Genomic DNA, 23571 nt, shown 5'->3' with positions numbered 1-23571 from the left:
TCCCTTGGACCCAGCTGCCTAAACAGTGCAAAGAGGTATGAACACAGAATAGATATGGCCTTGGCAAGGACATGGGAAAGTTGGGACATGTGGTCTGGGCCAAATCTTTCTTTAGAGGAAGCCATGTGAAAGCACAAACACATGTAGGAAGTCACAAGTTTAACTGAGAGCAGAACTGGGTCTCATACTTGCAGAATTGCCTAAGCTGCTTTTTCTGTCAGACCTAGCAATTGTCTGGGACTTCCCAGGCTTTATTGCCTTTGTCATTTAGCAGAGCAAGTCACATATCTCAGACATCCAACTGCTCTCAGAGGTGGTATGGCCACAGCTCGCTGCCTCTGACTGGGGGGTGCCACAACATTTACAAGGAACATCTTGCTGATGTGGTCTGGGTCGGGGTGTTGGTGACAAACATAGGTTTTTGTAGTTGAAGCAGTCACAGTATTGATGTCAAACCATTTATGGCTCCTAGTTTTGGTACATAAGCTAACATATAGCTCTAGGTGTAAGCTTTTCTGGGTGATAAAGGTGGAGATGTTTTAGGCAGCAACAAAGTGAAGCTGAGTTTTAGGTTCTGCAAAGAGACCATATGGAACAAAAATACTTGATCAGATTTTCCAACACTTGATTTTGTATTCTGTCTTAGATTAAATGATGTGAATTCTGTGTGTGAGTGAGTGAGTGAGTGAGTGAGTGAGTGAGTGAGTGAGTGAATGGGACACTGAATATTCTCTTAGGGAGAAATCATGCAGAATTTTAGATTTCTGTCTTACCATAATTTAGAGAAACACCAAAGCATCAAAGCACTACTGTGGCCCATGGAGGATCCCACTGGGAGTGTTCCTTTCATTATGAAAAACCAACAGAACATAAAGCTCTAATGAGTGAAACAATGTAGTTTGTCAGGATAATTTAGCACAGAGTCTGGAACACCTTAAGGCTGGCTAGAGGGAAGGGTGGATGCTGGAGAGATGCTGTAGGAGAGGTTCTGCCATGAGCTGTCAGCAACAATGAATTCTGACACCAGAGCTTAAGCTCCCCCAAATCAGAAGACAGCAGAATCAGGGCTATCTGACAGGTTTCATGAGTAGGAGATGGACAGGTGGAACTTAGATAACCTGAGGTGAAAAGTCAATAAGTAAAAAGGAAATTTCTTTCTAAGGAAATAGTGGTTGGTTCAGGTGCAAAGTATTCCCTAGAACAGTGTTATGGCTTTGTCCTTAAGTCTGTGCACCAACAAAATGGCTTTGTCAGTTCATGAAAAAAATAGAATTGAATTGCTTGAGTTTGTAGGTCAAGGGCTGGCTGCAAGGCCAGCTACAGATTGCTCAATTACTTCTTCTTCTGGAAAGTTTATCCAAAGTGTTGGGCTGAATCATTTGTTTGCAGTCAAGGTACACAAGGAGAAACAGTTACTTTGATATATAGCTATTCTGTGTGATGTGTCTCTTGGGATAGCAACAAAAAAGAAGTCCCCAAATTGCTAAGTTCAGTGGTCTTATTGTACAAGCAAATAAAGGACAGTGGGTTATTGTACATGAACGTTTTCCTGTGAAGAATTGTACTATGCACAAAGCTATGATAGAGCTTAGGGTTTTGCAAAGACATCCTGGCTTTATTTGCAAAGGTAATAGAGATTCTAGTTTTATAAATTCTAGTAGGAAATAGTATCTCCTATTTCTTACAGGGAGGGCAACTTTATTTCTGAAGATTTGTACACATAGGAAGTATTCCTTATTTTCTGTATTACAAAGCCAGACAAAGCATCATGTATGGTTTTGTCTTGTATCTATGGTATCAGCAAGTATGGACTTGAACATCTTTGTTCTACAATGTTTGACACGCAACGTTGCAATATATTGAAGACAGATTTGAAAAACCTAGTAACAAGGCAATCTTAAATCACCTAAGCAAACAAATCCCTTATTTTCTCTGAAAGCTTAATTTTTCCATGACTGACATGGACACACTGGTTACAAGCCAATAAATATCTGAATAATGCATATAAAATTCTTTGCTGTAAAAAAAATAAGTCTGTGTTATTTAAGAGCTCTGTGCAAATGCTACGTTGGATAAAGACCCAAGAAACTTAAAACAGTCCTTACTCCTCTCTCCCCCCTCTTCAGTCTGACAGCATTTACTGAGTCAGATTTTTCAAAGGATTGACTGGAAACTAAACTTTGAGTGAAACAATGGCTTCACATTTATTGAAACAACTTATTCTGGTGGAATTAAAATAGAGTATTACATTGAGTATTCTGCTCTGATGGGGGTCGTGAGAGTAGAGAAATCCTTCTCATGAGCTGCTTTTATCTTTTAGATCACATGAATGAAAGTATGCATCTTAACTGCATATCAGCATGCCTGATTTCCTGGAAATTGTGGCTTCCAAACAGATGGCCTCAGAGATAAACATGTGCTGCATTTACTACTTGAACTGAACACTCTGGCGTAAAGGTATTTCATTTGGGCAGGGAACTTTAAATTTAGCAAGCCAGATCGATTATTCCCTGAATTGAGTAAGATACCTTGGATGAAACCCCTGGTTTCTAAGATGAAATCCTGGTGGGTTCTAAGTTTTATGGAAGCAGTTTGACTCATTTTACTGCTACTGTGCAAAAGGCTTATAACACTTCATCTCACTAAAGAAAAAAAAAATAAAATACAAACTGAAATCAGTATTTTTCAGACCTACAATATATCTGTGATGTCCTGAGGGTTAAAAATGGAATTATTTATTCAGTGCAGGACTTCTAACAGGCATGGGTCCTGTAAACTGCTTTTGCTGTAGTCACATAGTCAGCTGAACATTACTAAGGAAGTTTCTCTAGATCATTCATTCAGGAGCTGGGAAGGGAAATATTCCTGCTGACTCATGCTTATTAGTATTTTCCTTGCTCCACCTCCAGTCATTTTGGCTCCTCCTCTCCTCTCTTGCTGCTGGTTGCCTACTGTATTTAAACAGCTGTCTTAGAGCAGAGAGAGGATTCCAGGCTTGTAGTGTGTTTGGCTCTCCTGACTGTACAACCATTTTCATAAAGATCCCACCTCTCATCAGACCTGCTGCTAAAGGTAAGAAGGCTCCAAATAAGTACAGAGAGCTCTGTCTGGTGTACCCTAACATCAGTTTCTGAGTATCACAGGCGTGTTTTGAGAAAGGTGTTATCACATATCACACAGCTGAATTTTTTCCACATAGTTTAATTGTGTTTGGGGAGTAACTGGCCTGACATGTAAGAGTGATGATGCAAGGAGAGAACAACTTCTGAAACTTATAGGGAAGTATAACATGTAAAAGCTGGCAAGACCTCTGCTTTTTTTTTTTTTTTAAGTACTAATTAATTAAATATTAAACTGGTGAAACAAGTGAGTTGGTGAGGAAATTAAGATGAAGAAAACTATTGTTGCATCTGTGTTAGTATTGTTCTTTAAAACTGAGTGTTGTAGTACCTGTTTTAATCTCCCCCAGTATTTCTACCCCAACTGCATTGCTCTCTTGAACTCTTCCTATGTGCTGTTCAGGCCACACTTGGTGATTCTTACTTTAGCAAAATCTCATGGCTGTTACAGGGAGAGCTATCTGCATATGGCTGATGTAACCTGGCTTTTTATTTCTCCAAGGATCACAGAGTGTCCTTGTCTTGCTAAATGTATCTTTGCTTTTTCATTTGCTCACTTAAATCCTGTTTCAGCCTTGCAGCCTGGAGCTAGTAAGAGCCACACTGACCGAGTTTGTGAGTTATAGTCCCTCTAGACATGAGGCTGTGTCAGGAAGGTATGCAGAGCTTGGCCCAGAATGAGCTGGGTGCTTTGCAGCCAGAAACAATTATGTAACATCACACAGACACTGGAATGCTTTGGAAGCAGCAAGAAGCCAAGTTTTGAAACTTGCTGCGTTCTCCCAGATGAAGAGAAGGAAAGGGACATCCATTTAAAGTAGGAAGCTCAAAGCAGAAGCCAAACTCAGTGTCACTAAGCTGACTAAGTGTGAGTGCCCAGCAGCCTACACTACATAAAAGGAGGGTGAGAAGAGCAGTCTTAAGTTTCTTACTGTCTCAGGCTTTTTTCTGGTGCTAACTAGTTCAGTATAGATTTGCCATGAACTTCAATGTCCTGTTCCTTTCCTCTACTACACTGTTATTAGCTGCCCAGGTTTTGAGGTGTAGGAGTCTAAGACTGCAAAAAAATTAAAAAAAAATTAAAATAATCCACCTCAATATCTAGTTGCAGGAAAGGTGAATGTTTGGCCTGAAACTAAAATGTCTGAGATGCTCTGAGCTCAGTTTTATCCCCAGTAGTCAAACTTTTAACCTACAGGATGGGAATAGCTATTAAAAGGTTCAGCACCTGATTCACTTTCTAGTTAAAAATAAAAATTAATAACTATGAATAATAGAGATGGCAGCTATAGGATGTGAAAGGGACTTCTTCCAGGTGTAGAGAGATGCCAGGATGGTGAATCTTGTGTTGATGGAATTGTCAGTGTCAAAATCTTCAACAAACGAAGTGTGTAGCACTAAAATGTCATAGGGGGTTTTGTGAACCCAGGTACCAATTAATTTCATGGTTAAAAATGGTCACATATGTGCACAGATCTAGTAATTTTATCAGACTAACAATTGTGCTCCTCTAGCCATTAAAGTTTGGTTTAATTCCAGAAAATGCTCCTCTTTCATGTGTCAAAAGGTACAGAATGGAGGGGGAGGGCAAAAGGAGGAGGGAGTTATCAGTGAGCTCACGGCTTCTCTGTGCTTTATCAGGGTGGAGAAGGGTGGCACAGTGCAATGGCCAGGAGCCAAGGCAACCTTTCTCTAAAGTAAACAGGACTGCCAGGCTGTCTTCTCTTGGCTTGTGCCTTTTCTGTCCTCTTCAGGCTCCCCCAGAAAAATGCTGGCATAGAGCGGTGTGACTTTGCACTCACGCCTTACAAAGGGGCTTGCAGGCTCCTGAGGTATGTGCTGGCTCTGCTGCTGCCCTGCAACTGCTGCCATGTGCTCTCTTGGGTTGGTTCAGCAGCCCTTGCTTCCAGTGAAAATCCCATGGATGCTGCTGGGTTACCACTGTCTACAGAGAGTATGCAGTTTTTCCATGCATGCTGCTGCAGGGAGCTGTGGAGCACAAACCTGGAAGACTGCTTCCAAAGGTCTTGTTTCCCTCTTCCAGGCTCCCAGTAGTTTCACAGAAATAAGATGTGTATTCTGTGTTAGGAAAAATTAATAAGAACTTCTCTTCTTGTGTAATATAGTCTTGGAGAGGGGGTTATCATGGAGAAGAAACTTCTGCCAGCCAGCAGCCAGATACTGCAGTTTACTGGTTTGAGGGGAATTCCTGACTGGTCACACCAGTGTCCTGCTCCTTTGGTGTCCCTGGCAGTCCCAGGTGCTAGTGATGAATTCTACCAATTGCAACTCTGGAGAGAAGGAATTATTTGAATTCTTGTGGGAAGGAATTATTTGAGGGTAAACTTACACCATAGTCTGCTGAAAGTGGTGCAGGTTTTAGTTAATGAGGCAGAACCTACCCAAAAAGGCCAAGGAAGATCCTTGGGCTTGCTCCCACAGCTTCCAGAGCTGTGGGGATGCCTTAAGGGGTTAATCTTCTGTAGTAAATGCAACTACCTATGAGTTTCAATTAAATTGGGAACATAAGTTTCATTGAAATCCAGCTATCTTCAAAGCTAGATGCTTCGAATTACTTAAATTAGTAAATAATATCTTTTAAGTGGTTCATGTCCTGTCAAGTAAAATGCATGAGAGTCTTAGACTAATGCTTAGTTAAGTGGTAACAGGCTACCAGTAAATGTTACTAACCTGTGATCCAAAAATTTGGACGAGGTTGCTAGTTTGGAATTAATCTTGTAAGCCCTATGGGATGAACACAGTCCTCTTGGAACAGAGCAGTTGAGCCCAGCCTGGCTGTACATTGGTGTGTAGGAGAACTGTCACGTCCTTGCAGGAGCACTCACGGCACTCCTGCTCAAACCTGGAATCTGTGAACTGTAAACTCACTGCTGGTTTCCTGGCTGCCCATTCAGTCAGCAGAGTCCCACGCTTTGCTGGAGTTGCTGTGACGTAAATGTCAGGCTTAAAGAGGGGCATTACACTTGTAGGAAGACATCTGCTGCAATACCTGTGTCAAAGGCAGTGATGTGCCAGGCCTTATGGGAGTGTGTAGTGCACTTACCAGAGACATTTCTGCACTTGGAAAGGGTGTGGAGAGCATGCCCTACTGGACAAAGTCATGCCATTCAGTAGATTTTTGCTTAGCTTTCCAAAATGAGAATCAGGTTTTTATCAGAGAGTATTTTCTGCAGAATAATTTAAAAGCTTATGCTGAATTTCAGAGATCTCATGTTTACTTTGGTAAAAATAACTTCTCTAGGTTAGTAACAGTAGAGATGAATTCCATGGAAATCTAAAGAGGTTGTTGTTTGATGTGGTAGGATTCCTGCAGAAATGGCAAAAACATTCACGGTTCATTGGATGTCTGCATAATGATTAGATTAGTTTTGTAGATTCCACTCTAATGACACCTTAGTCTACAAGATAATTATGATGCATATTTTGTTCAAAGACTTGTTATTTACTTGTTCAGACCTAGAACTCTCCATTTTCTGGAAAATTAATGAAGAAGGTTCCAGAACTAAACCAGCACTTCTCAGAAAACCCTATAGTGATAGAATGGTACCTATTTGAAAATGCAGCCAGAAGTCTTGAGTTAGGTTTACTTTACTTCTCAGTAAATGCCCAGGTTACCTTAAAAAGTGTTTGTGATAATGATACAATTTTCTACAGAGTATGGTCAGAAGTGAAATTTCATACTAACAAGCTGCAACACTTCATTTAATGTAGTCAGAGGGTTACTAAAATTGCCAACTGTCCTGGAGTAACTGGAATTCATGTCTGAAAAAAAGATAAGGAGGTCTGTCCTGAGTGTAGAAATGCAATGTGACAATCTGCAATGCAAGGGTAATACTTTAGATTAACCTGAGTTTGTGGGCTGGAGAAAATCTTGTGGGGGTTTTCTTGTTTGTTTGATTGTGGTTTTTTGTCAAAAAAATGCACATAGTTCAAAACATATTTGTTTCAGCAGGTAGATTCCAGAGCATAAATGCTTCCAGATGGGAAAATGTATCCATTGGTGACCAGACCCTCAAATAAGAGTGGGCTCAAGACACTGCCTGTTGTGATCATAGGTAAGCCTTCTGCCAGCACTGCTGTGTTTTCTCATGCTCTTCTTGCTTTGGACTTGCTATCTTTAACTTCTGTTCCAGTTCCACATGTTCTCACTCAAACCAGAATGCCTGACTACTGTTTCTGCATCCTTTCCCAGACAGCCAAACTTCCTATAATACTAAGAGAGAGACCTCTAAGAGTGGTGAGAAGTAAGGAACATGATATTTTATAAATTGAAACACATACCTGTTTTTAATGGCAAAATTTTTGAGCATCAGTTCATCTGAGCCTGCTTTTTCTCTGCTGGATATTTAGAAAGATTTGAAACCCTTTCAGTGCAGATAGTTAATCAGCTTGCTGTGATTATCTGTAGTGCTTGAATTGAAGGTAGGTTTGTGTGAGTTTTTTCACCATTATGTCTGTTTAGAACCTGAGTGAGCTACACTGATTTTGTACAGATTTAATAGACTTATAAAATGTAGTTTTCTACCAGTTAAAAAAAAACAAAACAGGTTATGTAGTCCCTGTCTTGCCTCCCTTGTAAGAGGGAGCTTTGCAGTGTGAGGTGATTCTTGGAGCAAAGTTATGATGTCAGTCCCTTCCCCTCTGACCAACCATGAACTGTGCAGATGCTGGACCTTGTTCATCTGAGCATGTGTTTCATGCCTTACAGAGCTGGCTTCCCTCCTTATCTGGCATCAAATTCAAAGCACCCAAGGGAGCTGCTCCAAAGTGAGAGCACTGCATAAATCACCCCTAACCCTTGCTGACAGCAAGTTTGACAGATACCACTACCAGCAAGCTCTTCCCTGAGAATGACTTTGTGCTGCTCAGTTGTACAAGCCTCTAGGTGGGAAGGAGGATATTTTGGTACCTCCCTAGTGCACCTGTACAGGGACCCAGGGTGGAGATGCCACTAAAGCCGCAGAAGAAGAAATGTGAAGACCTGTACACTGAGGAGGCTGTTGGACTGAGGCAGCCCAGATGTTTCACTGCAGCTGGACAACACTGCATGAAGGTTCCAGCTACTTCCCCAGGCCCTGCTCCAGGAAGGCTGTGTGCTCCCTCAGCTGTGCTGGCAGCCTCATGGAAGCAATTGCATTGTAAAATAGCTTGAGCCCCAGATGTTCTTGTGACCATCCATATCAAACTTAGATGTGGTTCAGAATAAATCCTTGGTGTGTAGTCGCTGAGTGTTGTGCACTCAGATGGTGAAGTTTGGCTTACGTACCTCCTCATACTTCCTAAAGCAAAGTAGTAACCTGAAATTTGTTATATTTTACTATAGCTACAGTTTAGTTTGTTTATAGTGTTTATTGCTGTTGGTTTTGGCTAACTTTCCTGCAAGTGGAATATTCCAAACACTGACCTGCAGCTGCTGGTCCATGCTCAGCACAGCAGCCTTTGTTCCCAGCTGTGACATGTACTGCCCTTCACATAGCTCACTGTTGGCTTTACAGCCCCAATCTCCCTATCTCTGGGATCCTCAAGGATCAGCCTTTGCTCCAGTCACCCTTGCAGCATTGGCATTGTGTCAACAGGCTGCTGTCACTTGGGTTCTCCTCCCCTTTTTGTCACTGCACTGTCACGGTTGTTGGTCACACAGCAGCAAAGCCTGGGCAGCCAGACAGGCTGACAATTATACAGACACTGTAAAATATTAAACATGCTGGAGAGCAGCCATATGCAAACTTTCAACAGGCTACTCTCACTGGGCTTTAGAATCATGTGTATCTAGTTTTTCCACTGGCTGTTGGGTGGTCAGCAAAGGAGTTCAGCCATCCAGCAACCTGTTCAAAATGTCGTATTCTGAGGGCTTGTCTTGGCAAGGCAGAGAGACATTTTTAACACACTGCAGTACCACAGCAGGGCTGGTTCCCATTTGAAAGTGTCCTCAAGACCCATTAGTCAAAACTGCTATTGCCAAATATCCCTTAAAAGATGGAATTTCTCACTGAGAAGAACTGGTTCCCTTCACTTCAATAGTCACTCTCTTTTCTGGATCCTGGATCCTGTGCACAGTTAGCTACTCTGCACTGGTGTGAAATGTGCTGCCAGGAGAGCTGAGGCCCATGGTCAGTATGTGATCAGCTTCTAAACCTCTAATTTTAGAGAAATAACTCCATTAATCACCATGCTAGAGACTTCAAGCTTCTGTTGAGGGCAATCTCTGACTTGTTTAACACTGTGTCTTTTCAGCAAGTTCTAAGGACCTTACAATGCAAATAGGAGCAAGTGAGGTGAAGGGTAAAGCAACTTCCCCAACTCCATCCAATAGGTCCATGCTGGAACAGGAAATCACCTGTATCCATAGCAGTGTCATATCTTTTGAATTGTTCTGCATATTAGAAACACTTCTCAAAGAACTGCTCAATCTCCAGAAGTATAAATTCTTCTCCATTGTTTTTTTCAGGGAATGGACCTTCAGGAATCTGTCTCTCATATTTGCTGTCTGGTTACACCCCTTACTTCAAAAGACACTCTCTTCATCCTCATCCTATTCTTCAGAGGAAACTGGAAGAGGCACCAGAAGTATCTGTTTTGGACCAGGTTCGTGTAAAGATAAGCAGTATAACACCCCAATAAAGCATCCTAGGGGTGTATCATAAGTGTTTACCTTGTTTGGATTTTCAAAGTGCACAGACAGAATGAGCCTTAAGCAAATTGTGCTTTGTAACCCAGATCTCCCTTGTATGAAATGCCAGCATTGCTGCTAAGATCCTTGAGGCAGCCCTTGGGCAAGAGCAGGTCTGTGTGCCAGTAAATGAACTTCCCAAGCACACCAAACCCACTGATCAGAGGTGCTGGAGTAACAAGCAGTGTGCAGCCTGGCAGTACATGCACTTTGAGCATCTGGTCTTTCTCTTTCTAGGATTTGGAGTATCTGTCTGAAGGCTTGGAGGGACGATCCCACAGCCCTGTGGCTCTACTGTTTGATACTCTGCAGCGTCCAGACACAGACTTTGGTGGGACAGCAGAATCAGTGCTGGCTTGGTGGCATGAGCCTGCCAGAGCCATCCCCCACCTGGTCCTTGGCAGAAACCCTCCAGGAGGTGCCTGGCACGTAAGTGAATTGGAGCCAGCGGGGGTCTGTGTGTTGTGTAATTGCCAAGTGTGTTGACTGGAGAGAAAAATGCTCCTCTAAACTTTGTTACATTTTGTATATATATAGAGACAAGTGAAAGTTTAAAAGGAAAACAAGCATGAGAGGCCTTTATATTCCCCATCTCTTGTTCTTTTTGGAGAACATGGATGGTTTAATCCATGACAGCAGATCAGAGGAAATTACTGATTTCATCATCTGTGCCATACTAAAATATGGAAAAGTTGCCTTTCACTTTTTGCATTAAAAAATTGAAGTCATTTTACTCTGCTTCTTGTTCCAGTCTATAGAGGGCTCGATGGTTACCCTGAGCAGAGGGGAATGGATGGGACTCCCAGATCTCCCTTTCAAAGAATGGTTAAAGCAAAAGAGAAGGTGAGATATCCATGTGTGATTATTTGCAAACATTTAGAGATATTTAGAGAACCTGGAATGGACTTCTTGAATGTAGCTACCCATCTGTTATGGACAATTTTAGTGAGAGAAAGGACACCCTCCTACACCCCAAAACCAGTGCATTCTACATTGAGTGATTCAGATAAAGTTGCAATGATGCTTGGAATGTGTCCTTCTCCACCCCCACTGGGGGGATGAATCCACGACCACGAGTTCTGAGTAAAGCTTGAAAGCATTACTCACCTGGCTTCTACTGCTGCTGCCCCTGATGACAAGTATAATCAGCTCAGCTCCTGTGCATTCTCTGAAGTGCTGCTTCTCTTGACATGTGTCACAATTAATCTTAAGAAGTCCAGGAGTTAAAAATGGAATGGAAACAAGATATTAGAGGAAGGCTTAAATAACCAGCCATGTTCTTGGGGTTGGGATTAATGCTAGAGAAAGCTGCCCCTGTCCAACAGCTTCTGGACATGACTGTTAGCTCTATATATGTCAGGAATAACTTTGCTGAAGTTGGGGAAACTAGATCAGTCTACTCTGGTGCCAAGATAGATGGCTCTAGGATATATTCAGTGCAAGAGGGGACAAATTCCAGTCTCTTACTTAACTGCTGCTTGACTTTTGCTTGTACTTTATTGCAGAGGCCTCAGAAACAATAGAGCCACAGCAGAGGACATTGCTCAATATTACCAACACTATGTGATGAAGAAAGGACTGCAGAAGAATTTCAGATGTGGCACTGTTGTGACCTCTGTGAGGAAAGTGAGTGCAGAGAGCATCTCCAACCACACCCAGAAAGATCTGCAGGAGGATAGTGACTCACTGTGGAGCTCCAATGAAAAAAGTACAGAGGTCTTTCAGGTGGATGGATTTTTTAAAACTGTGGAAGGTGATAAAGAGCCCTTCTCCATCTATGCAGAGAATGTGGTTTTGGCTACAGGAACATATGACAATCCTACCTGGCTTGGGGTCAAGGGAGAAAACCTTTCCTATGTCCACCACCAGCTGTCTGCCCTAGAAGAAGCAGTGAAGAACAACAGTGTTGGCATCATGTCAGATCCAGTCTTGATTGTAGGTGCTGGTCTGACAGCTGCTGATGCGATTCTCTTTGCTCACCATTGCAATATTCCAGTAATCCATGTTTTTCGGAGACGAGTCACTGATCCGGGCCTTATTTTTAACCAGCTCCCCAAAATGATGTACCCTGAATACCACAAAGTCCATCAGATGATGAAAGAACAGACAGCTGCCTGTGCTGGGCCCTATGAGTGCTACATCAGCCTCCCTGAACATCACGTGCTCTCCTTTGGCAAGGACAAGAAATGCATCTTTCAAGACAAGAATGGCTGTCAGAAATCTTATAAAATTTCCATGGCTCTCGTTCTAACTGGCTCAAACCCCAACCTCTCCTTTCTGCCAAATGATGGCATTGACTTGGCAGTGGACAGTGACCAGCCAGTCAATCCAAAGAGGAATCCCATAGATGTGGATCCATTCACCTATGAATGCACTCAGGAGAAAGGGCTCTATGCTCTGGGACCTCTGGCAGGAGATAACTTTGTACGCTTTGTGCAGGGAGGGGCTCTGGCTGTTGCCAGCTCTCTGTTAAAGAAAGCAAATAAAAATCCTCCCTAACAAAAAAAACCATCCCTATACTACCTGTACCTGGATGGGTTAGTGCTCCTTCCATGGAGCAGCAAATCATCTGATTTGTATATCCTCAAATCTAAAGGCCATTCCTGGTATTCTCCAAGGTTACATGGAGAGTTAGTAAATTCTTGCTGAGTTATTTGGGAAGATTAAGTGACCAAATACAAGGTGGGTTCCACACACAGCAGTATCTTCAGTTCCTGAGAATTCAGCTCCTTTTCTGCATAGCAGTGCACGGTTACTGGTTCTGAAGCCAAGGGACAAGACAGGAATTGCTCTTCAATCTAAAATGCTCCAGGTGACCGAAAATTGGATTGAGGAAACAGTGTCAATTATTTTCAGATAGCAGGCCCACAACACTGTGTCTGTTGGTGTCTTACAGTGTTTTGTCTTGAAACAAAGTAAACTGACCTGGTTTTATTTACTCCTGTGGTTTGGCTGTATGTTCTTGTTAGGCCAGAAATCACTGCCAGGTGCTGCAGGTACCTCTTTGGCATGTGGAGGGGTACTCTGCAAGTAAAAACTGGCACACAAACATTCACAATGGTGTTGTCTCACTGACACCAGCAGTAAGTAATTTATGATTTTTTTTAAAAAATCAAGAGATTCCTGTGATGGGTTCTTCTCCTTCCTGAGAAGAAATGGTACTGATTTACAAATACTTGGTTTGCCATCCTGCAGCTTCCTGCTTTCTAAATCCTAAACCTGTGATAGTCAAACTCTTGGCAGCTGCTGTAGAGACAAGCAGAACTAAAGGGGAGCTATAGGTCTGTCTTGGAACTGCCCACGTACTGTATGGTGCTTCTGCTGCCTAGGGTATTCTGGAAAGGTGCAATATGATAAATTACTAATGTATTGTGTGTTTTTTAAAATAATATTATTTGTAGAAGAGGGGAAAATGGCACAGTCACTTTTTGGTAGCATTATGCTATATCTCTCAACTTTTTATACTGTTTTTCTAAAAGATTTTTATTGGCAGAATATTTTGTTACAGTCTTTCAGTCTGTTCTGGATGAGCTGGGGTGCATGGTAATGATGCCTTATGTTGTAAGCAGCATTCTCAACAGACTTACAGGGGCTTTCATACCTCTCACAGGAAAAATTGCTGTCATAGTTAATTTAATTTGATGTAAAGACAGACTCTGCTCCCTGTGCTGCACTGAAACTCACTGACATCACAAGTCTCTGAAAGTGGGATGAGATATCTGTAAATGAATTAGCCTGAGATGTGGGAGGGGCTTGTTTGTGGTGTTACTGTATCACACTTGAATAATTTTTCTGACTGACTATTCTTGTATGAAACTTTCCAATAAAGTGGTTTCAGACTTACTTTGTGTTTGTTTTAACTCTGACCCAGGGAAGTCCTTAATGAACTGTTCATCACCATCATTTTCCTGGTGGGTACCATAGCATGGCTTGTGCCTGCTAAATCCTTTATCCCTCTATTTCCTAGGAGGACCCTACTGTGAATTTTCTATGTATCTTTGTCTCTCCAGTAGGATGAAGAACCCTTGTAAAGTGCCATGCCTGTCTCTTGTGAGGCTAAGACAATTCCAAACCAGTCTATTTGCCAAGCTTGTTCTTGCCTGGGGGATCTTACATCTCTTGTTCACCTGCTCTCTCCTCCTGTCTGCAAAATAAGCCCAGATTACAGCCTAGACCAGTAAGTCAGTTAAGACACTTTGGATCAGAAGGGACATTTGAAGGTCTCTGGTCCAACCCCACTAAAGTTAGAAGTTGCTCAGTTAGACCTGGTTGCTCAGTGCCTTGATGGGGAAAGCTTTGAATATTTCCAGGACAGAAATTGAACTATCAACATTTGATTGCCTCATTCAACATTTTACCACCTTTGCTGTTGAAAATTGCAGGGTATTTTCTTAACTAGTTGAATTGTCCCTGTTGCAGTTTGTCTACTGCCTCTAGGTTTGGTGGGTTTGGCTTTTTTCACTGCCCAGCTCTGGGAGGAATCTGGTTCAATGTGTTAAAATACCAATACTCATTCTTCTCTGCAGGCTGAGACTGAAGTTCCCTCAGTATTTTGTGAACACAGAAGAGTGGAGGGAATGAGTTTCCTGATCTGTGTCTTTGCTCACTGGCCAGAGGGGTGACAATGCCCCCAGGCCTCTCTTTGGCAGCATTACTCTACATGAGCTGGTACTTTCCCCTGATTCTGTTATCCTGGCAATGTGGACATTCCAAAGAAGGGATAATGTGGCTCTGTGATCTTCTGCAGCTAACCTTTGCTAGAAAAACTTCAGTGATCAATGCTCACTTCTTTGAAAATGTTGGTTTTGGCTACATCTTACTGTCTCAAAAGCAAATGAGGAGGAGAACAAAAACCAAAGGGCATTTAGAAAAGCGAAGGGGCTTTGGAGTGTGCTGGGAATAAGGTCACAGGATTGGTGTCAAGTGAAATGCTGCCCTTCCCAGCACCGAGATCAAAGTCGCAGTGTTCATGCTGATCATTCCCGCATTCCATATTGCATTCTGCTGAACCAATTTACCCTGCATGGGAGAGCTCCTAACTAGGTCAGCAGCCTGAGCCTCTGTCAGGGGAGCTCATGTGTCTGTTTTAGATAACCTCCTTTCCTGCCCAAGAGGGACGAGCTAATTGCCTGCTGTGTGCAGGACCGGAAAGGGAAGTGCTTTTCCACAATCGATGCTCAGAAAATATCCTACGTTCTGCCCCCAAGGAATGTCTAAATAGAGGATCTCAATAGCAGAATTGGTGGTTTAGTCATCAACTGCAGGTCCTCAGGGCAAGTCTATGCACTTCTAATCCAAGTTATCGTTCAGCTCTCTGTATCCAGGGAGGCAACTATGAATTATTGTTCCAAAACAATCAGCTGTGAGAGTCAACAGATACCGGCTTTGTTATGAGTGGAATTCACCCGAGCATTATAACCTTGACCTGCAGCATGTGACAGGACCAGGAATAAAACCAGTCTCCTCCTGGGCCCTGTGCACAGCCATGCTCTGCCCTGATGGTGACACAGCTCTGCCAGGTGACACCGTAAATGCTTCACCCCCACTTCCACTGCTGCTGGCCAGGCCAGCCCAGAGCTTGCCCTGGTGAGCCAGCTGGGTATTTAACATCAGAGACCACTCTGCCTGTCTCCTGTCCCCTGCAAGCCATTCCATGTCCTCTCCCTGCTGCCCGCTGGGAAAATTCCACAGCCACAGAGCAGGTCCATCAGGGCACCCTCCAGCAACTCCCTGCTCAATTTGGATGGAGTAGATTGGGTTTTTCATACAGAGCTCTGGCTGCAGCTAAGAGGTGATGCTCATCCTGCCACAAGGGCTCCATATCAGGGACTCATTTTCCTTTCTTCAGGGCCTCAGCCTCTTTTGTTCCCCTGTTCTATCCTTGCAGAACAAGCTCCTGTGAGCTGCTGGTACTTGCCAGGAACAATGGGAAATTATGCCTTCAGAACCCAAATGAAAATTTGAAGTTTACCAACAAGACAAAGAACAAAATTGTGGTTTTCTGATTTTATTGTTTGTGAGTCCTTGCAGTCAGGACTGATGTATTTTAAACTCACCTGTGGGTGTGGCAGAAATGAGTGTACAGGTCTGAACTCAGGTACATTAATTATGCAATTAAAATACAAACTTACTGCTTCTGCTTTTTGCTTTGGTGAAGGTCTTGTGAGATGTCAGAGCATGCTCATTGAGAGCTTTTGCTTCTTAAATGAAGGGAGGGGTGGCCTCTTATTAGAAGGAGCCATCTTTTATGTATCACCTGAATTGAAATAATTTCAGTAAAATAGTCTTGGGAGCTCCTTTGATTGTTCAGCCTTCACTTTTTTGGCAGCACTTCTCTCTGAGCACAGGACTAAATCCAGCCACATCTTGGCCAGACCACTCTTTTTAAAAGGTCTACAGAGCATTAGGATACATTGCAAGTCCAATGATTGCCTAAGACTTAGCTTTATAAGGGCCCTTAGGGAGCTGTCAGGCTGTTGCAGATGTAGTGGTTTAAATTAACCTGCTTTATTTGTGAAATACAGATATTTGTGGGCAGGCCAGCAGCCAGCACATGACTGCTGACTGACAGCTCCCGGGGTCAGGCTAAGCTCTGTGTAACTGGGGGCACTTGGGGAGTGGATGGTGTGGGAAAGTCTTCCAGCAGAAGAGGTTTCAAGGTGGAGCCAACCTTGGAGGCTCCAGGGAAAAGTATCTGACTTCCAGGGCTCTTATACAAGCCATGAAGGTGGAAGAAAGCTCCTGACTAGAGAGCAGCTGAGTGGTGAGGAAGAAAAAAAGAGCACAAATCTTGTTGCTATTGTGGGCTGGCTCATCTGCCAGACCCTGGAAAGCTGCATGGATCCTCTGTCCAGGAAGAGTTTCCTTTGAGATTCCTAGGGACAAGCCCTTAGGGCCAGGACAAAACCTGGGTTGTTTGATGTGCAGCTCTGAGAGATTCTGAGAGAATCTGCTCTGCATGAGAAGGAAAACACCTCACAGGTGCTCTGCCTTGTATGAATGTGCCCTTCTGCTCCATATGGACACCACATTACACAGCTTGGCTTAGGAAGAAGGACCTATGAGTATATCGATTTACAAGAGCAGAGCAGGCAACCCTCATGAACTTTTTGCAAAGGAAGCAGAATGGGTTTTGTTTTCCAGGCCAATTTTTTCTGGTTGCATTCATTTCTTGGAAGCACTGTCAACAGTTCTGCTTTGTTTTACGTCTACGCCGCAGCAAGCTGGAAGGAAGGGAAAGGAGGGGATTCCTGAGCCAGGCAGTAACCATGGCCCTGCTCCACTACCAGCATCACTGCCAGCTGGGAAAACTGCTCAGGAAGGTGAGGGTTGTTTACTGAAGATATTTACCCCACAGGTGAACTTCCCTATCTCGGTCTCACTGGAAGTGAAGGGGCTGGGAAATGAGGGCAGGAGGCAGTTTTAGGGGCTGGGTATGGCCGCAGGGGCTGCGGTCCCTGGCCAGGCCGGGAGCTGGAGCTCTGCCCAGCTCTCTCGGGGGTAGAGCCGGGCTGGGCACAGCGCTGGAGCAGGGCCAGCTCACAGGAGCTCTGCTGGGCCAGAGAGCTGCTAATGCAAACTGCGAATGAAGCTCTCCAGGGGCTGTGGGCGTGGAAAGTTACTGCTGATGACGAAGTGCAGATTTGGGGATTTTGTATTGGGTAAGTTTCCAAATTTGAGTTGTGCTCTTGTAACCCACTGAACCTTTTGCCAGAGAGGCAAACTTTAACCAGAGGACAAGCAAAGGGCAGGGTGGAATCATTCCGATAATGGCAAATAAATAGAAGATCAGCAGAGCTGAGGGTTTTTTTGAGACCACAGGCAGTTTTAGGCCTAAAACATTCATTTTTTTTGAGAGCCAGCCCAGTGGAGCAAACCTCATTTGCAACTTGGCATTAATACCCGAGTTATCCAGTGTTACCGTAACTCAGAGTCAGCAGAGGTCTCGAAGGCAAAGAGAGCTTTCAAAGCTAATAAACCAACCAACAGATCTTTCTGCTGAAAAAGCCAGGGAATTTGTATGCCAGAAAAAAAAAAAAACAACAAACTTTAGTATTTTCCTGGAGTAATAAATGGACTTTTCATTTTAAACATTAAGGTCCAGCAAAACCAAGCAAATGACAAAGTGGTGGGATGCTGAGTGCAGATGCCCCAGTGGCTGCAGTGCCCTGAGAACACCCTGGTCTATGCCAGGTTCATCCCATCCCTCACCCAGGCATCCTGCCTGGGGACCAGCTGGGGGGAACAGGGGAATGTGTGATGGACATTGTGACACAGAGAGGGATGAGATCTTTGTCTTCCCCAGCTGCAATGGTGGCTGCAAAAAAGATGGAAGAATCAAGTTGCACAGGGTTAACGTAGCAGTGTTGTTTCTAAGCAAACCTGAATTGGTGGAAGGTTTATGCCATGTGAATCCCTCATGCTGTGCAGCTGAGTTTTCTTTTGCTTTTTTTCTTCTTTTTTTTTTCCCTAATCTGGTTGCTGGGATGCCAGGGGTGGATTTGCTGTTTTATCAAACCGCAGCCTGGGAAAAGCAGCGGCGCTGGCAGATGCTGACATGTCGTGGCTCGGGGCTGGAGGGATTTCACAGCTGATGCTGCTGAGCAGCTCTGAGGGTGGGACATGCTGTGGGCTCACTGCCACGAGGGGTGAGTGACAGCCCTGCCCGGAGCCCTCACCAGGGCACGGGTGGGTGCCTGCCTGGGACTGGGGGCACTGCAGATGGCAGAGCTTTGGCAGGGTCTGACTCTGCAAGTAGAAAATCCAAGGAGAGGGAAACTGGATATGCAGGGTATCGACTGCTCAGCAGTTTTCCTGCAGCTCTCGGGAAGGACGGTGTCAGCACGGCCAGGAAGGCAGAGCCAGTCCCGGGTGCTGTGACGGGAGCAGGATTCCAAGCTCAGATGTTGCAATTGAAGTTTTCCCTGAGCCCTTTCCAGCACCTGTTTGCCAAACTCCCTTTGAAGTTGCTGAAGCAGCTTTCCTGTAAATGCTGCTCTTGTCACAGAATCTCTGCTCAGGAAATTAGGATGATAATAAACAGTAAGACACATGAGCAGAGAGAGGGAAGGGTGGCATTTCACGTGAATGGATTACAGGTGATGGACACTGCCTGAAGTACCCTACCTGCAGAAACATTCTTCATGCCCCATATTGCACCTCCATGAAGCTTGAGCAAGAGATTTCTCAGCAGGGTGAATAACTGGCATTGTTTTTGCTGGCTGGAGTATAACTAGGATGGCTTGGGGCAGCATGTTAAAGCATGCAGGGTGCAACATCTGCAATATATTGACCTGATCAAATGTGTAATTGTAAGGTTTTCTCCTCTGAAAAGAAAATCTTTAAACACTTTCTGTTTTACATGGAGGAGAAAGTAAGACCTTTGGAAAAGTTTCACTAAAAACAGGGGCAGAAAACAGCATTCGATCAGGGGCTTACAGCAGAGGCTCAGACTTTGCAGTGAACACTGTAACCTTTGGCATTTTATGGTGGATTTCTGGACCCCGTTTGGGCTAGTGCTCCCTCCCAAGGCTGGGAAAAAATTCAGAATTGTGTTAACCCAGAACTGATTTCTTCCTCTGCATAGTTCTAAGTTTGGTGAAGTGATGTTTATAGGAAACAAAAGAGGTTCCCAGGCTGTGTTGTGGGGCTCTGCAGCAACCACTTGTACTGATTTAAAGTGAGGATGACTGTCATCCTGAGGTTGATGAATGAGGTTCTCACTCATTAAAACATTCATGAAAACATAAATATTTATATGAATATTTTTCAGGGAGTTGGAGAAGCAAGAGTCTGAGAAAAAGATTGAGTTATATAAACAAATATAATCTGTCTGATGTAACACTCCAAATACCTCATCCACTGAGTAATCTGGATGTGACATAACAGGGGAGCTGGATGAGAGCAGGCTAAGTGAATTGTTCTCATCCTGAAACAAAGGAAAAGAAATCAAAGGGAGGTAGAATTTCCCATTCCCAGGCTTCCCCGTGACCTTCCTTGTGCTCTGTTAAGCCCATTTCCACCAAAAATTTCCTCTTCCTTTAAACAATGTAGTGGATACCCCTCTGTCCCACTGGGAGAAGGCTCATTGCAGAGGAATTGATGCAGCTCTGCTGGAGCAGATCCCTATTTGCAAGTGGAGCATGTGACACTTTCCCAGTGTTAGGTCAGGAAAACTGCAGGAATTTAAAAGCAATCCCACAGCTAAAACAATAAAGTCTGGCTCTGGTCAAACACCATCACAGATGAGCCACTTTTGCCCCTTCCCTCATGTGTGTGGCTCCAGTAGCCTTTGCATGCTGCATGAGAAGGGAAGCAGAAATGCATGGGATAAAAGTGTTTATTCTGTCAGGGGCTGAATGACTGACCCCCACACTCTCAGCGAGGCTGGAAGGTCCCAATGGCCCCTGATTGGTGAAAGAACTAATACTAAGCATTTTTAATACAGAAACATAATTTTCATATTCCTCTGATTCCCTAACACTCAGATTTGTCAGGATGATCTTTTACTAATTATCTCCTAGTTTGAAGCTTATATTACATAGGGAAGGATCAGTCCATTTGTATCATGACTTGAAACTCATTTGGATGTGTTGGGGCTTTTTTTTTCTTTTCTGACAGCTCTTACAATAACAAATAACAATATTCTCCATTAACAGTCCATCCTAAGAAACCTGACTCACAGCCAAGATTGATTTAGGAATCCTTGCAGGGCCCATAGGCAGGTGCCCCAACCAGGATTCAGTGTGTCCTGGGATGGGCAGTGCCTGGGTCAGCAAACAGGGTTGTCCAGAACAGGGAGCTGAAGGAAAATCTTTAACAGGGCAATAAAGATATAAGAGGCCAAAAGATGAGAAGCCTGAAGAAAATGAACTATTTGAGGAGACTTCTTTGGGTTTCGGCTGGAGCATCTGAGCAGCCCTGCAGGTGCTGAAGGCTCTTTGGAGGCTTTGGAGGCTCTTTGGAGGCTTTGGAGGCTGCTTCCATGTCCAGCTCTGCTGCTGCTGAGGCAGAAACCAGCTGGACTGGACTGCATTTTTCTTGCTCTCCTTTGGATGAGAAATGCAGCACATTGTGGGGCAGAGGAGTGATATTATTACAGGGAGCTGGGAGATTATGTTGCTTTTAATTAAAGGTGGACATTTTCTAGGGATATTTACCTGCCCTTCACCAATGCCAAACGGCCCTTGGATGGAGCTGATCCCTGCCGTGTTGTTATCTGGGAAGGGCAGATATTTTGGGAAATACCTGCTGGAAGGGCAGTGCTTCACTGATGTGTAAAGGTGGTGGGTTCAAAGAGGCCTTTGTGGAAGGCACAAGTGCCTTTATCTTCTCTCTGTTTCCAGCTACTGTAAACCTGAGTCACAGCAAGCAGCCCTCAGTGCAGGGCAAGGGGAGCATCCTTGTGCTGGGTTAGGAAGCACAGGATGGTGTTTATGGCAGCCTGCTTGCCCAGGGTGGGACTGCTGAGCCCCAGCCCTTGGCCAGCTCACCTCCTCACCTGACAGCAAATGTAAAGATGCCCTGGTGCGAGCTGGTGCTTGTATTTCAGTGAGAATTAAAGGCAATCACTGTTTATTTGTGTAGGGAACAGCCCCAAATCCAGCCTCCTGCAGTACCTAATCCACTGTCAGAGCTGGGCTCTGCCCATTCTCCTGAGCATTCTGTGGCTGATGCTGGGCAAGGCTGTCACTCAAGCATGGGATATTGTGAGGGCTGTTTATGATGTGGCCATGTGAACCAGCACAAGGCTGGGCATGGACAGCTCACAGTTCAGGAGGAGGATGGACACATGATGGCATCACATTGTCAAAAACCCATCCCCAAAAGTCTTTGAGAAAACCTCCCCTGGCAGGCACACTCAGAAACATATGGGACTATTCTGTTAGCCAAAGCTTTGGTATTTTGCCTTAAAAATGGAGCATCCAGTGCCTTTTTGCAGCTTGCCAGGGGAGATGAGCATTGGTGTCTGCTTTGTGGGGTGTAGGAGGCAGCTCTGCTGCCAGGATGTCGTGATTGCCAGCACAGATCTTGCCAGCAGAACAGCATATGTCCTAAAATAGGACTGAGGAAGGGGATGGGTCAATAACCCCTATATATAAACATATAGCCATTTTACAAAACTACAGAATCACCCCAAAATCCTTGAATGGCTTGGATTGAAAGGGATCTTAAAGATCATCTAGTACCAAAGCCCAGCCTTGGGCAGGAGCACCTTCCATTGGACTGGTTTACTCAAAGTCCCATCTGACCTGGCCTTAAACACTTCCACAGATGAGATATCCCCAGCTACTCTGGACAGCCTGTGCCAGGGCCTCACCACCCTCACAGGGGAGAGTTTCTTTCTAGTGTCCAATCTAACACTTCCCTCTGTCAGTTTGAAGCCATTCCTCCTTATCCTGTCACTCCAGGCCCTTGTCCAAAGTCCTTCTCCAACTCTCTTATCTTAGACCCTCTTTAGGAACTGGAAGGGGCTCTAAGGTCTCCCTGGAGCCTTCCCTTCTCCAGGCTGTACAACCCCAGCTCTCTCAGTCTGTCTCCATGGCAGAGGTGCTCCAGCCTCTGATCAATGTTTTCCCCTCTGGGCTGGCTCCAGCAGCTCCACATCCTTCCTAAGGACTGGGGGCCCCAGCTGGAGGGATTTTGCAACCAAATGTCTCCAGCAGTTATTGATAATTTATCTCCCCAACCCCTGAACTTCCTAGCAACGAGATTAGTCCCAGCAGTACACAGGGAATGCATTGTTGGCCAGCCCAGCTGGCCTCTCTAGGGGCCACACAGGTGCCTGGGTGCTTTTCACCAGTCTTTGTGGCCTCTCCCAGTCCCACTCTACCTCTCCACAGGTCACCAGTCCTCCAACCTGCAGGTTCTTTGGGAATATGCCTGCTCCTCTCAGGAGTGGTCGTTGGGAGGCTTTTCTCTGCTGCAGTCAAATTCTTTATGTCCTTGATGTTTACAATGGGCCATTAAGGTGTGCCCTGGAATGCTGTAAAACAAACAGCTCTGGGGTTTTTTCCCCACATGTTTGGTACTAACAGCTGGGAACGCTCCACAGCCATAAAGGATGTCTAGCAGGACAGGAGCACTGAACTGGTAGTCTGTCTGCTGGAGTGGTTTTCAAATATAGAATGGGCTCCTGCAATCATTTGCCATAATCCTGGAGGCAAAAGTGAAGCAGTAAATCTTCTGTGACTCCAGAGTGTGCACCTGGCAGAGAAACCTTCAGAAACATTACTGGAAGGTGACATATTTATGCTGGATACAACAGGTCAGGTGCCTGGTGGGAATACCTCTAAAATTGCTCAGAAAAAAAAGGAGAACCCAAATGAGGAGCCAAAACAACCCACGGACGCAACCTGTAAGCATTGTTCCCTCTGCCACAAAGAAAACCAGAGCGAGATTCAGATAGTTCATCTCATTGCAGCTGAAGTTTCTCTGTTTCTGAAGCCCTGGAAGCAAGCTGCTACTTAACAGAGCCACTCTTCATAGATCTGAAGAGACCCCTGGAGAAACCTGCTGGCAGATTCTCAGCAGGAATTCTGGTGTCCTGGTGCCAGGCGTCCTGCCCAGCACTCACTGCCTGGGGTCTGTCAGGAGAAATGGGCTTCCACCACCTGAGAGCTGCTGCTGAGGAATCTCATGAAGAAATCCCTCCTTTGAAAATGAGCTTTCTGCAATGAACTCAGATAATCTGGGTGACCTAGGAGTCCTTTGCATTTATAAATTTAGCATGGTTTCATTTAATAGCTCTATTTCTGACAT

General features: G+C 44.5%; 2 protein-coding genes across 3 annotated transcripts in view; both read left to right on the top strand.

The window, feature by feature from the left end:
* The first annotated feature begins 2912 nt into the window (after positions 1–2912).
* On the top strand, positions 2913–13653 carry OSGIN1 (oxidative stress induced growth inhibitor 1). Of its 2 annotated transcripts, none has more exons than XM_014255529.2 (6): positions 2913–3072; positions 7093–7195; positions 9589–9725; positions 10048–10239; positions 10562–10653; positions 11316–13653. In XM_014255529.2, exons 2-6 carry the CDS (start codon positions 7111–7113, stop codon positions 12307–12309), a joined length of 1500 nt encoding a protein of 499 aa, XP_014111004.1. In that variant the 5' UTR covers positions 2913–3072; positions 7093–7110; the 3' UTR covers positions 12310–13653. The 2 variants fall into 2 exon arrangements, with proteins under 2 accessions (XP_014111004.1, XP_005526391.1); XM_005526334.3 differs by having other exon boundaries at positions 2914–3072; positions 7090–7195.
* A 3726-nt stretch (positions 13654–17379) lies between these two features.
* The window catches only part of NECAB2 (N-terminal EF-hand calcium binding protein 2), an 85841-nt gene continuing 79649 nt past the window's right edge, over positions 17380–23571 (top strand). Inside the window, exon 1 of the mRNA XM_088062271.1 lies at positions 17380–17471. Within this exon, the coding sequence (XP_087918397.1) occupies positions 17383–17471 (89 nt within the window). The 5' untranslated portion in view covers positions 17380–17382. The remainder of the gene's footprint in view (positions 17472–23571) is intronic.

The sequence above is a fragment of the Pseudopodoces humilis genome, chromosome 14 (genome assembly GCF_049639895.1).
Source record: "Pseudopodoces humilis isolate 2021_Gansu_Grassland_sample_001 chromosome 14, ASM4963989v1, whole genome shotgun sequence".
NCBI classification, from domain to species: Eukaryota; Metazoa; Chordata; class Aves; order Passeriformes; family Paridae; genus Pseudopodoces; species Pseudopodoces humilis.
This window is presented reverse-complemented; position numbering and strand designations above follow the sequence as displayed.

Bases quoted from the DNA above. Each gene is read 5' to 3' on its own strand.
- OSGIN1 (XM_014255529.2), top strand. From the start codon at position 7,111: ATGCTTCCAGATGGGAAAATGTATCCATTGGTGACCAGACCCTCAAAT. The intron at 9,726-10,047 runs GTTCGTGTAAAG...TTCTCTTTCTAG, and splicing joins AAGTATCTGTTTTGGACCAG to GATTTGGAGTATCTGTCTGA. The intron at 10,240-10,561 runs GTAAGTGAATTG...TTCTTGTTCCAG, and splicing joins CTCCAGGAGGTGCCTGGCAC to TCTATAGAGGGCTCGATGGT.